Below are 22,861 nucleotides of genomic sequence, written 5' to 3' on the forward strand. Positions count from 1 at the left end.
TAGGAAACTGAACAAAACTCAATCCATGCAGACAAATTTATTAATTCAACAAAATTACTTGTACTCAGACCACATTGCTTTATTGCTTGCATTCATAGTATTTTATATACAGGAAAGAAACAATCCTCTATTTAAATTAGAACTTTAAATACTAAGAATAATTTATTATCACAATTTTCCAAATCCAAAGAATAGATTAAGGCAATATATTGTTGTGATTTTAAAACTTATTTTAAATATTTCCCCCCATCTTCTCATAAAAAACCATCAAAAAGCAATTCAACCAGTTGTGGAAGTAAAGTTTCCAATTATCCATAGTAAATCACCTAAAGGAAAAAGGAAAAAAAAATATAAGAAACCATTTGACTAACTATGTACTACTAAAACTCATATTCCCGTAAGTTTTAATTGGAGGAAATAGTGCATCATAGGGCAACAATTTCTGAACTATTTGAGATACATCAAATGGGTTAACTTACAGAATGCATCCCAAATCTAGGACCCATGACTCCCATGGAATTAAATTTGGCAAATTTTATAAATCAGTATTATATATTTTATAAAATTTATTATAAAAGTTTATGAAATGATACAAAATTTATACAGATTTTTTTGCTAGTTGCCGAAAGAAATCATCAAAAATTCTGATTCTTATGTATATTTGTATATATTCAAACTCAAATCATATTCAGGATGAATCTTTAGTTATTATTCACAGAAAAAATGATGATGCATTTGAACAGTTAAGTTAAATGGCACATCTCCCTTTCCAAAAAAAACCTCCAGATTTTAAAGGAACATAAAAATTCTTGCAGTATTTTTGCCAAATATTTAACATGTTTTATTACCATTCTTACAAATCTTGCAAAGTTTATTCCATTTTGCTGGCAGAGTATATTACTCTTTGTATCTGCCCTATTCTAGGGCTTGGGTAGGGTATGTTATGTTAACTGAGGGTCCATGCAGTGTGTGGTATATCATGAATTTGTTACTTTAGTTGATGGTTGAGTATGATAATGATTGGACTATGCATGTGAACATTTTTCCAATTAATCCTATTGTGTGACACTTAGATCTTAGAAGAAGCATGCAAATGTTTTTAGCAGACAAAATATATATATAAATTGAACATATTTTCTATAGTATTTCAGATTTCTTAGCAAAAAGATGGCAACAACTAGGATAATATAGGAGATTGGTCCTGCAGTTCTTTCAATGGAGAAAGGAAAGCAGCAGACCTCTGACAAGCCAAAAATCATAGTTAATTTATAAATATATATCAATTAGAATTAAAACAGAATGAAGACCACAGAATACTGGGGACCTGCTTCACATATAGTAATCCTACACATTGATTATTTTTTTTCCTTTAGGGTCAATATATTTTCAGATTTTTCTAAATTCACAAATCAGCAGCAGGATGTGAATCCTATGGTGGGGTTATCATATGTCACTAGATATGTGTAGGACAATCGCTTTTCATTTTGTTGTTCATAGAAATCAAAGTGAGAAAACTCTGTTATTGGGAAATAGCTTTTAAGGCTTTGGAAAACAGCATTTTTGGAACATATTCCTGCAGACAAAAAGTGATAAAGTTAATTGATGACATATTCTTAAGCCTTATTTATATTCCTAAAATGTATATTAAAAGTGACCCAATCTGTGAGGATGCAACCAATGTACCATTGATGATAACCTTGAATTTATGTGTTATTAAGTAGAATATGTGTAAAACTATTTATAAGTATAAAATTATACTCCCCCCACAAAAATAACATATCTTAGTAAGAATACTTGGCTCATTCCATTTAATTGTGCCAAATCCTATTTCCAATTAGTAGAAATAGAGCAGATAAAAATGGAGCTATTTTATTCATTAATTAGGTTATCTATATCTCTGGAGAAATTAAAGGGTTTTAGGCTTAAAAAGGAAAATAAAATTGCTAGAAAATATGATTGAGAGAAGAAGCAGCAAAACAGGGCTATTTTAGATTTTCAAACTAAAATTAAAATTTTCAAAACAAATTTGAATGACAAATTGGAAACAGGAACAAAATATATTACACATATTACAGGTTATACATGTTTCACACCCACAAAAGTTTCTATACTCATAAATGCAGTGGTAATTGCTAGGGATTTTTCCCGTATTTTTTATTGTCATGTTTTGGTAAATAACAATTTAGTCACCTACCTATGAAAGATTCCAATATATGACTCATCTTGTTCATATCTTAAAACCCAAAGCTCTCATGCACTCCTTGTGAGCTTCAATAAGATGGCCACAGTTTTCTTCTCCTTTTTCGATGATGCTGCAACACAACATTTCCCCTTTAAGTGATTTCACAAATCAAGGCCTCAACTAAGTTGATGAGCACTAGACTTCAACCCTGACTAGCTGTAATACTCCTATGTTACCAAGTTGTTCTCCTTCCCTCATCCAGGTCATTTAAATATAGTCAGATCTTATTTTATAATTGCTTTACTGGCAAATAAAAAACACTGGTGACAAAAGTTGCATTCTCTCCCCTTTCTTATTCAATCTTTATGCTTAAATAATCATGAGGAAGCTACCACATTTTTCAGAGTATAAGATGCTCCGGAGTGTAAGATGTACATTAGTTTTTGGGGAGGAAAACAAGATGCCTACCAGCATCTGGCTAGTGTGCTTGCAGCAAACAGCAAACAGCCTGGTTAGTTTCAGCACGTTATCGCAGCCTGATTTAGCACAAGCAGCTGATTGGTGGTTGGATCAGCCTCCCAGAATATCACCAATCAGCTGTTCCAAGCTGCGGGGATCGCCAGAGCCCATCGCTGCCTCCACATATCGCATTTTTGGCCTTCGCATGCTCCATTTTGGACCTGTTCCAGGCTGCAGGGATTGCCACAGCACATCACCACCAATCACCGCCTCCACATGTCGCATTTTTGGCCTCCACACACTCCATTTTTGGCCTCCACGTATTGCATTTTTGGCCGGTTCCAGGTGGCGGGGATCACTGCCACTGCCACAGAACCCTGCTGCCTGGAACTGGCCGAAAATGCAACGCATGGAGGCAAAAAATGGGTGTGTGGAATCGGAAAACATGACTGCGGAGGCCAAAAATGGCTGAAAGGTGGGGTGCGGGGGGTGGGCGGGGCTTCAGCAACATTCGGTGTATAAGACCCACCACAATTTTCATTCACTTTTGGGGGGGGGAGTGCGTCTTATACTCCGAAAAGTATGGTAGAGTACGGTAGAACCAAAAATCAGAGTAAAAATTGGAGGAAGAGGGCTCCAGTGACGTCACTGCTCCTGCTGGGTGCTCTAACAGGGCACTCCGCGTTAGAAGATTGTAAAAGTCAGTGAAACAGTATAAATCACTGTTCACTGACCTTAGCATACCCTCTGGGCAAAAGAGGATTATGCAGAGCTGTGGAAAAGTGGTAGATATAGACAGGGGGTTTGCTCTTAAGAGCGAATTTTCCTGGATTTATTATCCCGCAGAACTCCACTACCTCCAACTTCAAACGCGCTCCTGTTTTTTTTTCAGGAAAAAGGAGTAGGAGAGTCGCTTCTGCTCAAAAGGACTTATTAAATTGATTGATTTTCTAAGCAGACGGGAATTTCACAAGCGTTCGATTTTTGATGTAGAATCAACACGGCAAGTACCGACTCCCTTTTTGAAACCTGAAACCTTTCTTTGTCTCTGATTAATTGACTTTTAAAATGGCATCTGAAAGTGAAAGTAAAATTTTTTAGTACAACAAAGTAGCGTTATTTGTGGATTGTTACAAACGGAGTTCTCTTATACTGAATGGAGTAAAGGAAAGTTGTTAAGTTTAAATTCCTGATCTTTTTGAAGACAGAATGGCAGCTAAACCTTTAAAGCCTTCTGGAAGAAGGGGATCTGAACCAAGTCTTGAGGAAATATTGAAAGAACAATTAAAACTTTCTGAAGATAGGCAAAAAGAGATGATGGAGAATTTTAATGCAAAAATAAGAAGATATTCTCATGGCAGTTCAAGGACTGAGTAAAAAATTGAGGATTGGAAGAGGAAATGCAACAGATCTCTCAGTCAAATAAGCATTTAGAAGATAAAATGCAAGGTGTTCAGAAAAAGTGGATCAAAATGAAGATCAGGTTGTGATATTACAATATAAACTTATGGAAGGAGCTCTTAGAATTGTGGTATGCAAGAACAGCGAGGAGAAGACTTAAGAAAAATTATATCAGAAGCATTGGCTGAATTTATTGAAGTGGAACCCCAAGAGGTAGCTTACCAAATTGATAAAATATATAGAGTTAATTCCTGGATCGCAAGACAGAGAAAGCTTCCTCGGGACATTGTGGTTTATTTTGTGAAAAGGACTATGAGAAATCAGATTTTGCAAGTTTCATATCAGACAACTTTAAAAATTGGAGAACAGGAGCTGAAGGTGTTGAAAGAGATTCCTTCAAGATGTTAAGAGACAGGAAGGAATTTGTTTTTACACAAGAACTTAAAAACACCAGATTCAATTCAGATGGGAGGTGCCAGTTGGACTGACAGTATTTTATCAAGGAAGGAGATACAGAATTGACACTGTTTTAAAGGCAAAGGATTTTCTTTCTACAGTCTTGAAAGTTGAAACAGAAGTGATAGAAAAACTTCAAGAGATTCAAGAAGGCGTGGTGATCCAAGAGCCTTTATTGCTGCCAGTATTAGAGGAACCACAAGAGCAAAGGGTGACAAGAGGAGCTCTTAAGCGTAAAGAAGAGCAACAGTCTCAAAGTAAAAGTCAGGACCCCAGTATGGAAGCTGTGGGAGGAGCCAGACGGAAGATACCGGAGGAGGATCTTCCGTTGTCGGCTTCAAAGCTTCAGGAGGCCAGTAATGGCAAATAGAATTTTGTCATGGAATGTTAATGGCTTGAATTCAGCTCAGAAAAGAAGGAAAATATATCATTACTTGAAACAATTTAAAAATGATGTGATTTGCCTGCAAGAGACACATATAAAATTATCAGACCAAAAATACTTAATTAACTCAAAATTAGGTAAACATTTTGTTGCATCAGCTTTGGAAAAGAAGCATGGAATTGTTGTATATATCAGGAAGGATATACCAGCTAAGTTAATTGAGGCAGATATTCAAGGAAGATTTATTGCTATTGAACTGGTGATAGATGCAAAAAAGACTTTGCTGATAGGTATTTATGCACCTAATCAGCAACAAGAAAAGTTTTATAAAATGTTACACGAGAGGTTGATCCTCTGGGATTATAGTTCGTTTATTTTATTAGGAGACTGGAATGGAGTAATTGATACAAGAAGGGATAAGAGAACCTCTTCCAAGAAGATACCTATACATGCAAAATTACCAAAATCCTTTTTTGAAATGATGGAAGACTTTGAGTTTAGAGATATATGGAGGTTACGGAATCCAGATGAGAGAGATTTTACATTTTTTTCCGATAGGCACCAATCTTTCTCACGTATTGATTTTATTTTAATTTCTAATGACTTGCTTTCTAGGGTGAAGAAAATGAAGATATTTCCAAGGTGTTTAACTGACCATAGCCCAGTATGGATGGAATTATTACAAGGGAAAAAAGGTGGTAGAACATGGAGGTTGAATGAAAATCTGTTTAGATATGAGGATAATGTAAATTATTGTAAGAAACAGTTGAAAGAATTTTTTGATTTTAATATGTACAAAGGGACACCTATAGGAACTGTGTGGGAGGCGAGCAAAGCGTTTATTAGAGGGATATTGATTTACTTGGACAATAGGCAAAGGAATAATAAACAAAGGCAGCGTAGGTATTTGGAAGAAGAAATTCAAAGGAAGCAACAGTTATTAATTCAAAACCCACAAGATCATAAACTTAAAGAGGCTATAAAAATATTACAGAGTCAATTTAATATGTTAATGGCAGACCAGGTGGCAACGAATATACAATATACTAAACATAATACCTTTTGTAATGCAAATAAACCTGGGAGATGGTTGGCATATAACTTAAGGAAAAACAGAAAGCACGTGTCATACAAAAAATAGAATATAAAGGTAAAGAGATATATCAACAGGATAAAATTAAAAAGGCATTCTCAGAATTTTACACTGCACTATATGCAAAAGACAAAATATTGAATAGGGACATTTATGATTATTTGAAAGATTATAAGGTTAATATTCTAACATTAGAACAGAGGGAGGAGCTGAATCGGCCGATAGCTACTGGAGAAATAGTGGAGGCAATTAAACAACTAAAAATGGGGGAAACCCCTGGTACAGATGGTCTTACAGCAACTTATTATAAAAAAACACAGGATGAAATATTAGGCCCACTTAAAGAATTATTTAATCAGATACAATTAGAAGTGGGAATACCCCCGTCATGGAAAACATCTTTTATTTCACTGATACCAAAAGAGGAACAAGATTTTTCTAAACCCGGTAACTACAGGCCGATTTCACTTTTAAATAATGATTATAAGATTTTTGTAAAAATAATAGCAAATAGATTAATGTTAGTTTTACAACAAAGAATTCATACTGATCAATCTGGTTTTATAAAAGGGAGGCAGATGAGGAATAATGTTAGACAGATTATTAATATATTGGAATATTTGGAAAAGAAGAATACTTCAGCAGCACTTATTTTTTTGGATGCAGAGAAAGCCTTTGATCGATTGCATTGGGATTTTTTATTTAAATTAATAGAGAAAATGCAATTTGGAGATTGTTTTGTTAGAATAATCAAAGTGATTTATGGAGAGCAAACAGCACAGATTATAATAAATGGTAGCTTGACAGAAGTTATTAAGATTGTGAAAGGAACGAGACAGGGATGTCCCTTATCACCATTATTGTTTGTTTTGACTCTGGAACCATTATTAGATAAAATACGAGAATTAACGAAAATAGAGGGAATTAAGATTAGACAATATGAGTATAAAGTTAGAGCTTTTGCAGATGATGTAGTGGTTACTTTAACAAATCCTATAAATTCAAGTAGATTTTTGCTGGAAGTAATTGATAAATATGGAAAGGTATCAGGATTTAAAATAAATCAGAATAAAACAAAAGTGATAATTAAAAATATGTCTATACAACAGAAACAAAAACTAGAGGAAATGACAGGATTTGAGGTAGTAAAAAAGGTTAAATACTTAGGGGTTTATATTAGCTCATCGAACAAGAAACTTTATAAGAATAATTATGACTTGCTATGGCAAAAAGTTCAGAATGATATGAGTGTCTGGAAAAAATTGCAGTTATCGCTATTGGGAAGGATTGCGGCTATTAAAATGAATGTGTTACCTAGATTTTTGTTTCTGTTCCAGATGATACCAATAATTAAAAATTTGGAAGATTGGCAGATTGGGATTAACAAATTTATATGGCAGGGTAAAAAGGCGAGGGTTAAAATGAAAATAATACAGGACTCACGGGAAGAGGTGGTTTAAGAATGCCTAACTTTAAACTATATTATGAAGCAGTAGCCCTTTCAGTAATAAGTGACTGGTTTAACTTAACAGAGGAAAGAATTTTGAATATAGAAGGTTATGACTTGTTATATGGATGGCATGCGATTTATTTTATGAAAAAAGTGGATAGGGCTTTTAAGAATCATGTGTTGAGAAGTGCTCTTTATGGTCTGGAAAAATATTCCTATAAATTAGATTACAAGATTCCTATATGGGCGAGCCCTAGACATGCAATAGAGAATATAAATATAGAACAGAAACAGGAAATGATTACTTATAAAGAACTTTTGTATGCTGAAGGAGGTAGATTGCAATTAAAATCATTACAGGTATTAAATGAAGAAGGGAGGAATTATACTTGGTTTCAATATGGGCAAATAAGTGCTAGATGGAAAGAAGATCAAAAAATTGGTATAATGCAAAGGGAGGAAAATTTAATAAAGCAAATTAGAAATCAGACCCAGGAGCATATAAAGAGATTGTATAATGTGTTGCTTGAAATAGATTCGGAAAAGGATTTGGTAAAGGATTGTATGATAAAATGGGCACAGAATATTCAGGAACCAATAATGTTGGAAACATGGGAGAAAATTTGGGTTAGAAATGTTAAGTTTACACAAGCACAGAATTTAAGGGAAAATTTTTATAAGATGTTTTATAGATGGCACTTAGATCCCAAAAAATTATCATGTATGTATCCTAATATCCAAGCGAAATGTTGGAGGTGTGATTGTGATGACGCTACATATTTTCATATTTGGTGGACTTGCAAGAAAATTAAGGTCTTTTGGATAAGAATTTGGTGGATTATTCAAAATGTACTGAAGAAGATAAAGTTCCTGCCACAATTTTTCCTTTTGGGAATTATAACGGATTGTACAGGGATTGAGACTAAATTGATTCTGAATTTAATAACAGCAGCAAGACTGTTGATTGGACAATACTGGAAGAAAGAAGAGATACCTACAATAGAAGAATGGATACTGAAAGTTATTAATTTGGCTGAGATGGCTAAAATCTCAGCTTTTTTAAAAGACAATACGCAGGAAAGATATTTAATTGAATGGAAAAAATGGATTGATTATCTACAAAATAGATATCAGATTAAGAAATATCAGATTGCCTTTGAATAATTAGAAAGTTATTTTATGTAATGGGGAGGGGGTTGGGAGATGAAAAGCTTTGGATGTGATTATTTGGATTGGAAGGGAAAATTTTATTCTATGTTTGGTTTATGTATAAAAATACCTTGTGATTGACCCGGGAAGCCGGGGGGGGGGAGGGAGGGGGGAAGGGGTTTTTTTGGGAGGGACGGGGGGAAAAAGGGGGGAAAATGTTTTTGTTTTTTAAAACTCTTTCAATTAAAAAAAAAAAATTGGAGGAAGAAATATCAACGATCTTCAATGTGCTGATGATATAACTCTCCTGTCAGAAAGCAAAGAAGGTTTGAAACGTCTGATCAAGAAAATCAAAGAAGCGAGAAATTTGGTCTCTTTCTTAACATCAAAAAGACCAAGCTCATGACCACGGCAAGGAATGGAAACCTCAAAATAGAAATTGATGATGAAGAAATAGACTGCGTGAAAAAATTCACTCTCTTAGGATCGCAGAACACTCAAAGCTGTGAATGCAGCCTGGAAACAAAACATCTGATTGCAATGGATCGCACAACGATAAACATGAGCCAAATATGAAAAAGCAAGGACATCAGCCTGGCAATCAAGTGTAGTCCGCTCTATTGTGTTCCCTGTAGCTACCTATGCTTGGACCTTAAAAAAGCAAGACAGGTAGAAAATCAACTTGTTTGAGCTATGGTGCTGGAAAAAGCTCCTGCATATTCCTTGGACAGCAAAAAAAGTAATGAAACATATAACACCAGACATACCACTGGAAGGCAAAATCAGAAAACTGTCTCACTTATTTTGGCCAGGTCCTGCAGGGAAATTCATTAGAGAATGTGATTATGTTTGAAAAAGTTAGCAGCAAAAGGAAACCAGGCCAAAGAACAAGGTTGCTGGGCATCATCAAAGCTGACACTAACCAGAGAACAGAACTCAAAAAATGGTGCAAGATTGGAAGATGTGGAGAGACCTGGCCCATAGAATTGCCAAGAGCAGGACATGACCGAATGGATAACACCATCATCACTAGCAAACAAAAAAAAGCAGAACCACAAGATTTGAGGTGGTAAAAAAGGTTAAATACTTAGGGGTTTATATTAGCTCATCAAACAGGAAACTGTATAAGAATAATTATGAATTGCTATGGCAAAAAGTTCAAAAAGACATGAATGCTTGGAAAAAACTGCAGCTATCGTTATTGGGGTGGATAGTGACTATTAAAATGAATGTGTTACCTAGATTTTTCTTTCTGTTCCAGATGATACCAATAATCAAGAAAGATAAAAATTTGGAGCAATGGCAGATGGGGATTAATAAATTTATATGGCAAGGTAAAAAGGCGAGGGTTAAAATGAAAATAATTCAGGACTCACGGGAAAGAGGAGGCCTAAAAATGCCTAATTTTAAACTAAATTATGAAGCAGTAGCCCTTTTAGTAATAAGTGACTGGTTTAATTTAACGGAGGAAAGAATTTTGAATATAGAAGGTTATGACTTATTATATGGATGGCATGCGTATTTATTTTATGAAAAAAAAGTGGATAGGGCTTTTAAGAATCATGTGTTGAGAAGTGCTCTTTTGCGTGTCTGGAAAAAATATTCCTACAAACTAGACTATAAGATTCCTATATGGGCAAGCCCCAGACATGCAATAGAGAATATAAATATAGAACAGAAACAGGAAATGATTACTTATAAAGAACTTTTGCATGCTGAAAGAGGTAGCTTGCAATTAAAATCTTTACAGGTATTAAATGAAGAGGGGAGGAAATATACTTGGTTTCAATATGGGCAACTAAGAGATGGAAAGAAGATCAAAAAATTGGTATAATGCAAAGGGAGGAAAATTTAATAAAGCAAATTAGAAATCAAACCCAGGAGCATATAAAGAGATTGTACAATGTGTTGCTTGAAATAGGATTTCAAGCAACACATCGGAAAAGGATTTGGTAAAGGACTGTATGATAAAATGGGCACAGAATATTCAGGAACCAATGTTGGTAACATGGGAGAAAATCTAGGTTAGAAATGTTAAGTTTACACAAGCACAGAATCTAAGGGAAAATTTTTACAAGATGTTTTATAGATGGCATTTAGATCCCAAAAATATCATATATGTATCCTGATATCCAAGCGAAATGTTGGAGATGTGACTGTGATGATGCTACATATTTTCATATTTGGTGGACTTGCAAGAAAATTAAGGCCTTTTGGATAAGAATTTGGTGGATTATTCAAAATGTCTTGAAGAAGAAGATAAAGTTCCTCCCGCAATTTTTCCTTTTGGGAATTATAATGGATTGTACAGTGACTAAGACTAAATTGATCTTGAACTTAATAACAGCAGCAAGGCTGCTGATTGGACAATATTGGAAGAAAAAAGAATTACCTACAATAGAAGAATGGATATTGAAAGTTACTAACTTGGCTGAGATGGCCAAAATCTCAGCCTTTTTGAAAGACAATACGCAGGAAAGATATTTAATTGAATGGAAAAAATGGATTGATTATTTACAAAACAGATATCAGATTAAGAGATATCAGATTGCCTTTGAATAATTAGGATGTATTATTTTAGAATGTAATGGGGGAGGTTAGGAAATAAAAAGACTCGGATGAGGCTAATTGGATTAGAAGGGAAAATCTTACTCTGTATTTGGTCTATGTATAACAATACCTTGTGATTGACCCAGGAAGCGGGGTGTGTGTGTGTGTGTGTGTGTGTGTGTGTGAAGGGAGGGGGGAAGGGGGTTGTGAGGGGGGGAGGGGGGAAAGGGGGAAAATGTTTTTGTTTTTTAAAACTTTTTCAAGTAAAAAAAAAAAAGCAGAACCATGTTAAGTTGAAGAGAAAGACTGGTACAGGAGAAGAGGGACGTCTTGTTCCTTTTCTTTTTGACTCTTTTTCCACCTGAAAAAGTGCCTTTCAGCTGCTTTTAACTTCACTCTGTGAAAGAGTATTTAAATTTTTCACCCATTATATGTGACATTGAATAAAACACAATTCAACCCTAGTGAAATTAAATTACTATGAGTTGAAGAACTCACCAACACAGGTGTTAGTATGAATTAGAATGTTTATTTTTATAGGACTTATAAGGACAGCAGAAAGGGCATGCTCTGGAGACCACCACTCATGGAGGATTGGCTGACAGAGCCCAGGAACAGAGCCTTTTCTGCCACGAGACCTGCCCTTTTGTAACAATATCCCCTTAATTAGCCCTATCTCTACTGACCTTCTGTAAGGCCCTGAAAACTGGATGCCTAAGCATGGGGCCCTGGGCATGTGATAGAGTCCATTTCCTAGATATCTTGATATTGTTTTATGATGCTCAGCTGCTCTGTTTTATTTTTTATACTGTGTATTTTATCTTATTGTGAGATGTCTAGTCACATATGTAAGATAAATGGCTTTATAAATTGAATAAAGAAACAAACAAACTTGAAAAACTCAAATCTGTTTGAGGTTTGGAATATTTTCTTGGGAGGTACCAATCACCACCTCAAAATAGCTGCCACAGAGCTATATTGATTTAGAGAATTGCTGACATTTAGGCATGACTGCTCACAAAGGCCTCATTTTAAATAGAACACTTCTATTTCTAATACAAAGCAAGTTGTATTAAACAGCAGAAGAGACCAGAGGTTAGGAACTGTCCTAGAATATCACTAAAACTGGAAAAAAATTAAAGGATGGATGGATCGACAGAGATAGAGATGTAGATGCAGATGTAGATATACAGCTACAGATACGTTTCTGAACCATCTTTGAAAATAATGGGTGGTAGCTGCCTTCCTTTTTCTAGGAGATTAAAATGAAATAATTCTGCATCTCCCAAACTTCTTTCTCCAGAGTGAGAGGTGTTGGACAGTGAGAAGACAGATGATTTAATTCCATTAATTTTTAAGCTGGTAATTGTTGGAATTAAGCAGTTTCTGTCCGGCTAAAGGGAAATAAAACCACTAGTACAACTGCTTCAAGAAAGATTGGAGACTTCCGCAGTTTTGCAGGAAGAGGTTAAAATCTGGGTTCATATAGAAAAGAAAGAGTGAACAGCCAGCCTTCTGCCTCAGCTTCTCCCCTTGATTAGTCCTCTGGTTTGGTTGGGAGCAAAACATGGCATAGACACATAGATTCATCAAACTTCCAGAAGCAGAGTATCCCCTTGCTGTCGTTCTGCTCTTCATGCTGGAGACTGTGGTATTTGCAAGATACTTACAAAACATTTGCAAAGGAGAAACTTAGCCTTCAACTGCTGCTATCAAAAACTTGAGGGAGTTCAAGACATATTACCAAGTGCAGGGACACCCTCATCTACCCAGGGCTAGGTTTGTTTAAGTTTAAATTTGAGGCAAATTAAGCTATAGTATGCTTTGCTTTTAAACTGCTGTTGTTGTTTTTTATTTCTAAAAAACAGTTGTTTTAGTAAATCTTGTTTTTAACTAGGTATTAGAAATTGTGAGAATCTGCCCACATATATTTTAAATATATGGTAAAATGAATTGAAACAATGTTAGGTTAGATAGTTTCAAAACTGTAATCAAGTTCCCCTGAGACTTGTAAATTTAGGATTAAAGAATAACTTCAGTATATTTGAATATGACTAACCTACTCTCTGCTTGTGCAGTTTTCGAGAAATGAGGTTGTTATATTCGAGTTAAAGCACATTATTCAGCAAGTTTTTAATAGTAATCAGGTGGTAAATTGCTCCATATTAAAACTAATTTGGCAGTTCAATAATTAGCCACTTCACAGTCCATGACTGAAGCCACAACATATTTTGTACATAACTAAATATAAAGTGCCCTAATGTGATTTTATTCTTTCCCGGGCAGTCTCTTCCAATAAATCGTTTGTACTAGCGCTGGCAGGGCCTCATTTTTAAATTTTTGAAAACCGAGTTTAAAATATTTAATCATTTCATGCTTAGTTTACAAATGAGCTCTTCTATTTTCTGATTATCACTTCTACCCAGGAAGAAATAACGCGTTCATTTTAGAACAAGACGCGGGACTATTTGACGACTTAATCGAGAAACAGCACACCTCTTGTTACTCCAGCAATGAGGAGGCGCTTTCTCCTATCAAGGAACAACTGGGACAAACTTTCTACTAGCCATTTCCCGACGTTGGTCCAGTCCGGAAGAAGCGCTTAAAAACACCCGGGGGGAATTTGCTTCGGCGGTTTGGCTAGCGCTAGTTCTATACCGTTTGCCGAACCGCAAAACTGTCCATCGCTCCCCACGCTTCCGCATGTCACGAGGAGCTACCAAGTTTACCCACGTGCCCATTCTCCCGTAACCCCCCGTTACCCACCAAGCGTCGCGCGCCTGCTTTGTCTCGGGACAAGCACAACACGGCTTCAGCGAAGGCGGCGGCTTTTGCTCCGCCTGAGCTGGGGCTTGGAGACCCGCCGGATCGCAGGAGGCCAGGTTCGACATCCCTTCTACTTGCGCAGGCGCACAAGCCGCCAGGACTCAGACTTACGGAGAAGGGCAGGCTCGGATTTCCGCCGTCGCCACTAGGTTACGATACTCCAGCCGTCGTTTGTGACGTAATATCTCCTATGTTCTATATACGGAAACCGTGAACTGTAGAATAATCCGAGACCGAGCAGAGGATGAGGAAGTTTCTTAATGCGGCGATGCGTCTTTTGATGGAGGACAACGAGGCATTGAAAACTACTGATCAACCTTTTTACGGCAGACTGTGTCTAATGATCCCCAAAGTAGCCGAGCCGCGAATCAATCAATCAATCAATCAATTTATTTATTTACTTGGATTTATAAAATCCAAATAAATTTATAAATTCTTTTAGTTTTTTAGTTTTAAGATTGTTATTTCTTTTGAGCTATGATTTTTTCCTGTTTTTCTATACTTTTTTCTTTCATTCTCTGTCAACTAGGTTGGGTGGACTTTCGAACTAGTGTATAGTTTCAAATACTAGTTTCGTTGTTTTGCATTCTTGAAATATATGCTTTTGTTGAGGTAATGCCCGTCAAGCTCTGCTAGGTGGCAGCAGAATGTTATAAGCAACGTCGAATCTGAACAGAACAGAGAAGACAATCCCAGGACATAGGGCGTAAACAAAAAACAAAACGCGGAAGACGATTTAAGTGGGCACGTCTGTAAAGTCACAAAAGTGGACTAAAAGCAAATTCGTTTGTCTTCTATGCGCATAGATGTTTTATACAAATGGCTCATTAGACTGGAATTTATAGTACCAGGGGGCTTCTCTTCAGTTTTCCGGGTTGAGTTTTCGAGAGAAATTCTCCCAGAAATATATTCTTAATGGAAATGCTCCTTTCTTAACTCGCCCGAATGTGAAAGAGGAGCCTTGTTGATACCGACGCGTTGCTCCTTTTTTCTGGGCAAAGCGTCAAGAAAAGAATCCAAGTTACTTAGCGGCGGAGCGATTTGCACTCCAACCCCAACTCTATAATATCGCTCCAGGAAGTGACATGAGCCCTTTTAGTTCGGCTCTGTTGCTGTGGAAACGGTTGCTATGTGAGCGGCGCCGACAACCTTCCGAAGCGGCGGCAGAGACCAAGGTGGCCGCAAGATGAATCAATCGGTGACCGTTGTTCCGCCGCTGGACCAGACTGGGATCCGGTATCGCAGGAAGATGGCTCCCAACCGGGCTTTTGATTTCATTTATGGTAACCAAGGGGATGCTGATGGGGCTTGCTTTTCTATAGCGGCCGGGGGAAGTCAACTTCTCGGGATTTGCAAGGGCCCGCTGAGCCTCAAATCAGCCAGCCGATTTTACTCCAGTTTGTGAAGTAATTCTGTGGTTCGGTGTATTCTGGACTAAGAAAATTGGATTGGTCATCCTAATTAAACTAAGTATAGGTAAAAATGTCTTGAAATCAGAGTGACTGATAATTGGCAGTTATAAACTCCAGTTCAAGAGCATATAGTCCCAATGGGAATCTGTACAGTAGAGAAGAAAGGACAGTTGTGCTTTTGTATGGAAACAGGACCAGAATTACCATAATATGGACTTTCAGCCCATCATAGGTATATTATAGCCTAAATTTTTCTATTACAGATAATCCTCGACTTGCAACCATTTGCTTAGTGACAAATTCACAGTTACAATAGCACGGGGAAAAAGTGTCTTATGACCAGTTTACACACTTTTGACTGCTGCCATGTCCTCATGGTCATGTGATCAAAATTTGGGTACTTGGCAAGTGGCATGTATTTATGACAGTTGGACTGTCATGTTACCATTATTTGTAATTTCCCAGGTGGCTTCCAACAAGCAAGGTCAGTGTGGGGAGCTAGATTCAATTAGTGATTGCATGATTCACTTAACTGTGGCACAAAAAGTCATAAAATGGGGCAAAACTCACTTAACTGTCTTGCTTAACAATGAAAATTTGCGGCTCAATTGTGGTCATAAGTTGAGGACTACGTTTACTGTAATTATTATAAACCACACTCAAAATTAATCTATGTGATAGGCAATGATCATTAATTTGCACTTTATATGATTGTTATGGATATCATAATTATAATTGACTTGATTGTGAGTTGTACATCTTAAAACATGTTTCCATGACAAACTTAATCACAAATTTTTCATGCTAACATTCTGATTTTTCTGCTTTTGGCTTTATAATAATGTTCTGTTTGTTAAAGTTCGAGTTCATTTGCAAATACTTACCTATAGAATAATTTTAACTTGCATTTTGTATGCATTGTTTACGGTTTCATTGAGTGACTTGATTGCTTTTGCATTTATCTACTCCACCTCATTTATAAAAAGGCAAATAAATATAAATAAAAGCTACTGAGAATTCCCAAAGTATCATCACAATTAACTTTCTGTACCTACTTCTTACATCAGAATTTATACCAGAGTATGCAAGGTAGTTTCATCTTGAAATTAAACTCGAAGCCATATTAGAAAGGATATAAGTTATTAATAAAGGCTTAACAGGATTGTCTAATATAATATATTTTGTTAAATTTATTAAAGTATTTCCATTTCTGTATATGTATTTTAGATCCATTGTATGAGCTATCAAGTGCAAAAGATCATGCACAGGCAAATGTCCAAGCTCATCTTATTCATGATGAAATGGTAGGTAATTATAGTCTAAAACTATTTCTCACAGTACTTGTCTTTCTGTGAAAAATAACTTGCTGTTGCTAGGTATTTTGAAATTTATTTCATAGGAAATATAACTTTAAAAGAAAGCATAGTTTCTACCTAAATCTACATGGTATTAGATTGTTGCATGATTTCTTTGAATAATAGTTTGAGATGCTTATGTAAACAGAAATTTTCAACCTTTTTAGTACAGAGAAATGTAGGTAATCCTCAATTTGCAACAGTTCATTTAGTGACCATTCAAATGGCACTGAAAGAAGTGACTTATGACCATTTTTCACACTTACAACCATTGCAGCATCCCTATGGTCATGTGATCAAAATTTAGGCACTTGGCAACTGAGTCATATGTGCCCTGGGGTCATGTGATCATCTTCTGCAAAATTCTAACAAGCAAAGTCAATGGGAAAGCCAGATTCACTCAATAACCATATTACTAACTTAACAACTGCAATGAATACTTAACAATTGTGGCATGAAAGGTCATAAAATGTGGCAAAATTCACTTAACAATTAACAGTTTCTGTTAAGCAATAGAAATTTCGTGCTCAGTTGTGATCAAAAGCCAAAGTACTTGAATAGTGGAATATATGTATGTATATATCTGTATATCTAAGTTAAATATAAAACTATTAACTATAGTTATAAACATTATGTTTATACATTAAGGCAGAAAATTAAATTTGACAATTTTAAAGGTACTAATTGGTATAGTTTCAGTTTACTTGTAATGTTTTATTAGAGAGAAAATTCTGTTTTCACAAGCAGTTATTCAAACTGCCAGTAAATCCTGTACTGGCAGTTGAGTGTTTTAGTGATTTGAACAGTGTAAGAAAAAACAAGTTTTTTAAAAAATCCTCACAAAAAAGAGTGCCCAGTCTTAATATTTTCTTCATATAAATGACTTAAAACAAGTAGATTGTTAAAAAGTTTGACAATTATCATACGTAGAATTATATTTGTATGTGTATATCCTAATTATATTTGTGTGAAAAAATAATTATATATAAATACAAATATAATTCTACTTATGATAATTGTCAAACATTTTAAGACTCTACTTGTTTTAAGTCATTTATATGAAGAAAATATTAAGACTTAGGCTCTCATTTTTGAAGATGCCAAAAACATCACCATGGATAGGATTCATTGGAAGAAACTTGCTGCCCTATGTGCTTCATGCAAAAGGAACCGATGATGATGATGAATTATATTTGTATTTAAGCCTTAGATATAACATAATATATAATGTTACATTTCTGTCTTTTTCATATAAAAAGAGGAAAGTACCAGAATTTAAAGCCATGTTTAGTAATTTGGTTCACTATCCATCGTACTTTGTGCAATTAGAAGAAAAAAATCCTGTTCCTCCATTCATTGATCGAAGATGGAGAGGAAGGGCACAGCAACGCTTTGAGACTTTTCAGCAGCTTGTGGTGTAAGTGTCCTTATGTTTTATATTAGTTAAATTGTGATTCATTTGCAGTTGTTGCAAGTTGCACTGTACAGTGACTCAGGATACTGTTAGCGGATGTTACACCCATGAAGTCTGCTGTTCAGTTTTGTTTTGAGAAATGCTATCTCTGGAATGAACAACTGTTAAAGCATGAAAACAGATCCGTTGAGGAAAGCTATGTAAATGTGGCCCAGCCTAGCATATAGTTTGAAAAAGCTTCACTCTTGTCACTTCAAGGTGTTGTTGGTAGTTACTTATTGAAGCCCCACTAATTTTTAAAAAACAAGATTCATAAGAAATTAGAATGTTACATTTCTCTGAAATATCAGATTCACTAATAATTTGTATGTATTATTTTTCTTTATAGAGCCCCACCTTCACTTCAGGTGCCTAGAATTGAATATGAAGATCCTGAAGTTAGTGGAAAGAATCGCTGGAAATATTTTGAACGGTGGGGAGCATACCAAATTAAATCTCAGTGACCAAATTAATAGCTATTGCCAAAACATTTCCCAAAATTTTTTTTTAAAATTTACATTTATATCCCGCCCTTCTCCGAAGACTCAGGGTGGCTTACAGTGTGTAAGGCAATAGTCTCATTCTATTTGTATATTTACAAAGTCAGCTTATTGCCCCCCCAACAATCTGGGTCCTCATTTTACCTACCTTATAAAGGATGGAAGGCTGAGTCAACCTTGGGCCTGGTGGGACTCGAGCCTGCAGTAATTGCAAGCAGCTGTGTTTTAATAACAGGCTATCTTACAGCCTGAGCCACCACGGCCCTTCATTTAGAAATGAAGATTCGTTCCTAATTTCAATTACCCTCCCCACCCAAGTACTTATAGCTTCAGGGGCGTCTTGATTAAAGGTAAATCTGTATAGGTTACAAGGGGTCCATCTGTGTTGTAAGGAACAATACTAATTGTTTTTATCATTTCAATTAATAGATTTTCAACTGTTGAAAATATTTTACTCTCTGAAACTTGTCAAGAATAAGTCAGAAATTTTGCAGAATTTTGACATACACACACATATTTAGTAACATATGTTTGAAATGAAATTTGAGAATGAAAAAAATATATATTTGTAATAGCTGAGGAGACAAGTTATTATATATGTATTTATTTTTTAAGCAAACTTTTATCCAACCACAACCAAGCAACTCTCAGCAGTTTTCGTATATATAAAATAATTAAAATATCCATAAACAGGTTAAAATCAGTTAGTTATTGAAAAGTAGTCAGTTAAGTAATATATAGTTGCTGGTGAGTTATAACTGAACATATATCTTTTTTGTTTCATTGATTTATTCTTAATTTTGTTTTTTATTTTTAGACCTTTCATTCCATTTGATAAGCCAATTCCATTGAATGTTGTTTATGCAATGTCAAAGTAAGTAATAAACCAGTATTAGCTCTAATGTTTAATCACTGAAATAAGGTTTTTTTCATATCTCAAGAGATTAGTTTTTCTAATAATTAAATTAAAAAGCATGAAAACAATCTAAGACAAAATATTGTTAAGCATAGGGAGGCACACACAGATTCCTCCCAATCCCTGGGATACTGATATGAACTACACATGTCTTTTAAGTCTTAGATGGAAGATTGGGAAAATGAACCAAGTGTGTGAGCGGTGTATTAGATTAATAACAGAATCCAGGGGCAGCAAAATAACGAGGAAAGTAATTTATAAAAGGAAAGAACAAGATTAAGAAGGTTTAGGAACAACGGAATGTAATATTTTTGAACTCCTTAGTAACATTGTGGAATAACAATAATAAAAGCATAATGTGACATAACTAAAATCTTATTTTAATCATGTAGGAACTTTTGAAAGATGTTGCTTGGTTCCTTGCATTTTAGGCCAGAGCTACAGACTCATCCAGCAAAATCCAAAGACAAACCAGCCTATCTCATTTCACGAACCGTGGAAACACAAACAGATTATCGGGATGGTGAAGCTCAGACAGACCCCTATAGCCCTGAATACATAGTTCCTTCAGGTTCAATACCTGAATTGTTAACTCTCGCCACACTGACTTGGGGTGAGTTTAAGACCTGATGAACACAGGGTACAATGTTTTTCTGTAATATAGTTAAGCTCCCATGATGTGACCTTTCATACCTTTGGCTTTCAAAGAAGAAACAACCTCAGCTATCTATTGAGGGCACTTAAGCCTTCTAGCAATTCCAATAGCCAAGGTGCTTACAAAGTTCATTGACTTAATTTATGTTAGGTGCTCTATCCCTATTTGCCTGTCTTCCATCCTGCCAATCATTCTCCTTTCATTGACCATTTAATAGCTGAGTAGTAAAGTTACAGAAATGTGATGGAAACAGATAGAGATTTTAAGAATGGTGACATCCTACTCCATTTCTGCAGAATGTATTATGAGAGTCTTAGCTGTCTTTTCTAGAACTTGGCCACTGGAGCACAAATAAAAGTAGTTTCTGCTGCTGATCCATCTGTCGAAATGGAATAGACAGTTGGCTAAGAGAGAAGCAAAGCATAGTTCCCAAATGTTTGTCTAGCTGATCTGTTGTGGAGTTTCATAAACCTATGCTCACATGACCTGTCGGTTTTTATTCATCTTTGTGTACATGTACACACACAAGATTTATTTTTAGCTACCAAAATTGTTCATACTATTGCCTGATATATAAAACTCTGTTTTACAGTTAAGTATCTTCATCAGTGCATACATCTTGTCATCCGAAGGAAAGAAACTATCTGGTTTCCCCACATTTATATATTGGCCATCTTACTATCCAAAGTGAGAATAATGTAATGTTTTGCCGTGTTCTAATTTACAAACAGGAAATAGAAGAAAATTAAACTTCAGTAACATCTACATCTGATTCATCTCTAATAATAGAAGATTGTTGTAGATTTTGGCTATCCTGGTTGTAAATTTCACATTAATTATAAAATAAAGGGATTTCATAACCTAAATCGCATAAGAGAGAGCAAGCTCCCAAAAGAAGATAAGGATAGAACAAAGAAATTAGGATGTTATTTCACTTAATTATATTACTAAAACATTACTGTGAACAATATAATTTTTGTACACAACTCTTTAAAAATTCAGCATAGAGCAAAGTGAGACAATGATGTAATTCCCGTTCTGCAGTCTGTAGAATTCATATCTAGAGTTGAATGGTCAAATGGAGAAAAAAATAGCTTTTTGCCTTCAGTATAATTAATTTCCAGGATATCTGGCTTTTCTAGAAAATTCTATATAGTGATTGAGATCTTGAAAAGGATTGAGTACCATCACAAAACATTTCAAAATCATAAAGTAATCTCAAATACTATTAAAGGATTTGCTGTAACTCTTTGCAGCAACTGTGATTATTGGAACCCAATTGATGAACGTAGTGTCAATCTTCCTTTTTTTTTCTCAGTCTAGCCAATTGCAGAGCTGTTACAAAATTGCTTACATTTTTTAAAAGCAGTTTGGATGAAATATGGTGAAAATCTTACCAAATTTGCAAGAGACACTAAAATATATGGTATACTTTTTATGTTAGAAGAAAAACAAAATTCAAAATATTTGATTAGTGAAGTAGACAAAGTTTACCACATGGCATAAATAAATGCAGAGGCTTGCTAATGATACATATGAAAATGTTCTTAGAATTATAGTTGATCTACAGCTAAACATTAAGTCAACTATATGATGTGATTTCAAGCAAACATCCAATTAATGTTTCCAGTCCTGGGCATTACACTCTTAAGAACAATAATTACAATGGCAATAATTACAATTAAAGGCTGGAAAATTAAGTTCAGTGAAAGAAGATTGAAGGAGCTGGGAGGGTTTAGTGTTGAGAAAATATGACTGTGTAGGATATGGTTATATTCTTCAAATACACCCCAAAATGCATTAGAAGCAGGTTAAGATATATTTAGATAAAGAAGTCTAACAAAAGGGATCAGCAGAATATAAAAATTACCAAGTGAATCTAAGGAAGTTGATTTGTTTTAATTTTAAGAAAACCACTGGAGAAGGGATATGACATTTTTCAAATCTGTAAGGAATAAAACAATGGTTTTGTATTATAAGAAGGTAGATTCCATTTTTCATATTATGAAAAGCTTAGTAACAGTAAGAAGGGTTTGACAGGAATGGGTGGATGCTTTTCTTTAGATTCCAGCATTGAAGAAGAGATTGGATAAGATGGCTTAAAATGACCTCTTCTAATGATTTATTTTTCAATACTTCAAGAGGTAATTTTAGTTTTAAATTTTGCATTGCACTAGAATTTAAAATAATATTTCGGCTTATATGCTTCACAGTACTGTATTTTGAGCCTTCTGTCTATTATTTCCTGTTCTTTCAAGGTCATGGCCTTCCAGCAACTCAGGCAGAAGTGGAAGTAATTGAACGAGCCCGGGAGAAACGAGCCTGGGAGGCCACTCTTCCACCACTGAATGATGCTGCACACATTGCAAAACGGAGGAGAATGATGGAGGAAATGGAGAGAAAAGAGTGGGCTTTTCGGGAGGAAGAAATAGAAGAGTAGGTAGTTTTTATATTCCTGTGTTCTTACCCTCATCCTTGGGCAGACTTGGTAATCGGAACTGTGTGTTATCTGAATACTTCTTGGTATTCCCAAAATGTCACTCGGTTCAAATCGTACATGGTCAGCATGTTGTATATTTGGTTTCTTGGATTTATGATGGCCAGCTGTATTCTGCTAAA

General features: G+C 35.3%; 2 protein-coding genes across 14 annotated transcripts in view; one reads left to right on the top strand and one right to left on the bottom strand.

The window, feature by feature from the left end:
* Window positions 1–58: 58 nt before the first annotated feature.
* LOC131193725 (cytochrome c oxidase copper chaperone) lies at window positions 59–14,052 on the bottom strand. Its single transcript, XM_058174235.1, has 3 exons — window positions 13,892–14,052; window positions 2,195–2,312; window positions 59–326 (listed from the first exon to the last, which is right to left on the bottom strand). The coding sequence occupies exons 1-2, from the start codon at window positions 14,014–14,016 to the stop codon at window positions 2,228–2,230; spliced, it is 210 nt and encodes a 69-aa protein (XP_058030218.1). The 5' UTR covers window positions 14,017–14,052; the 3' UTR covers window positions 59–326; window positions 2,195–2,227.
* Window positions 14,053–14,195: 143 nt separating this feature from the next.
* CFAP91 (cilia and flagella associated protein 91) overlaps window positions 14,196–22,861 on the top strand; it is a 79,397-nt gene continuing 70,731 nt past the window's right edge. For all 13 annotated transcript variants that reach the window (XR_009153986.1, XR_009153985.1, XR_009153987.1 and 10 more), the window contains exons 1-7: window positions 14,196–15,234; window positions 16,591–16,667; window positions 17,978–18,135; window positions 18,521–18,604; window positions 19,489–19,545; window positions 20,019–20,200; window positions 22,501–22,678. Coding sequence is in view for 8 of the 13 variants with exons in the window: in XM_058174218.1 (XP_058030201.1) it covers window positions 15,138–15,234; window positions 16,591–16,667; window positions 17,978–18,135; window positions 18,521–18,604; window positions 19,489–19,545; window positions 20,019–20,200; window positions 22,501–22,678 (833 nt within the window). In the remaining 5 variants the exon portion in view is untranslated. The remainder of the gene's footprint in view (window positions 15,235–16,590; window positions 16,668–17,977; window positions 18,136–18,520; window positions 18,605–19,488; window positions 19,546–20,018; window positions 20,201–22,500; window positions 22,679–22,861) is intronic.

The sequence above is a fragment of the Ahaetulla prasina genome, chromosome 2 (genome assembly GCF_028640845.1).
Source record: "Ahaetulla prasina isolate Xishuangbanna chromosome 2, ASM2864084v1, whole genome shotgun sequence".
In the NCBI taxonomy this organism is placed as follows: Eukaryota; Metazoa; Chordata; class Lepidosauria; order Squamata; family Colubridae; genus Ahaetulla; species Ahaetulla prasina.

Excerpts from the sequence above, each read along its gene's own strand:
- LOC131193725 (XM_058174235.1), bottom strand. The coding sequence starts at position 14,016 with ATGTCGAACCTGGCCTCCTGCGATCCGGCGGGTCTCCAAGCCCCAGCT. Across the intron at positions 2,313-13,891 it reads AAGCAGGCGCGCGACGCTTG|CATCATCGAAAAAGGAGAAG; the intron begins GTGGGTAACGGG and ends GTTGTGTTGCAG.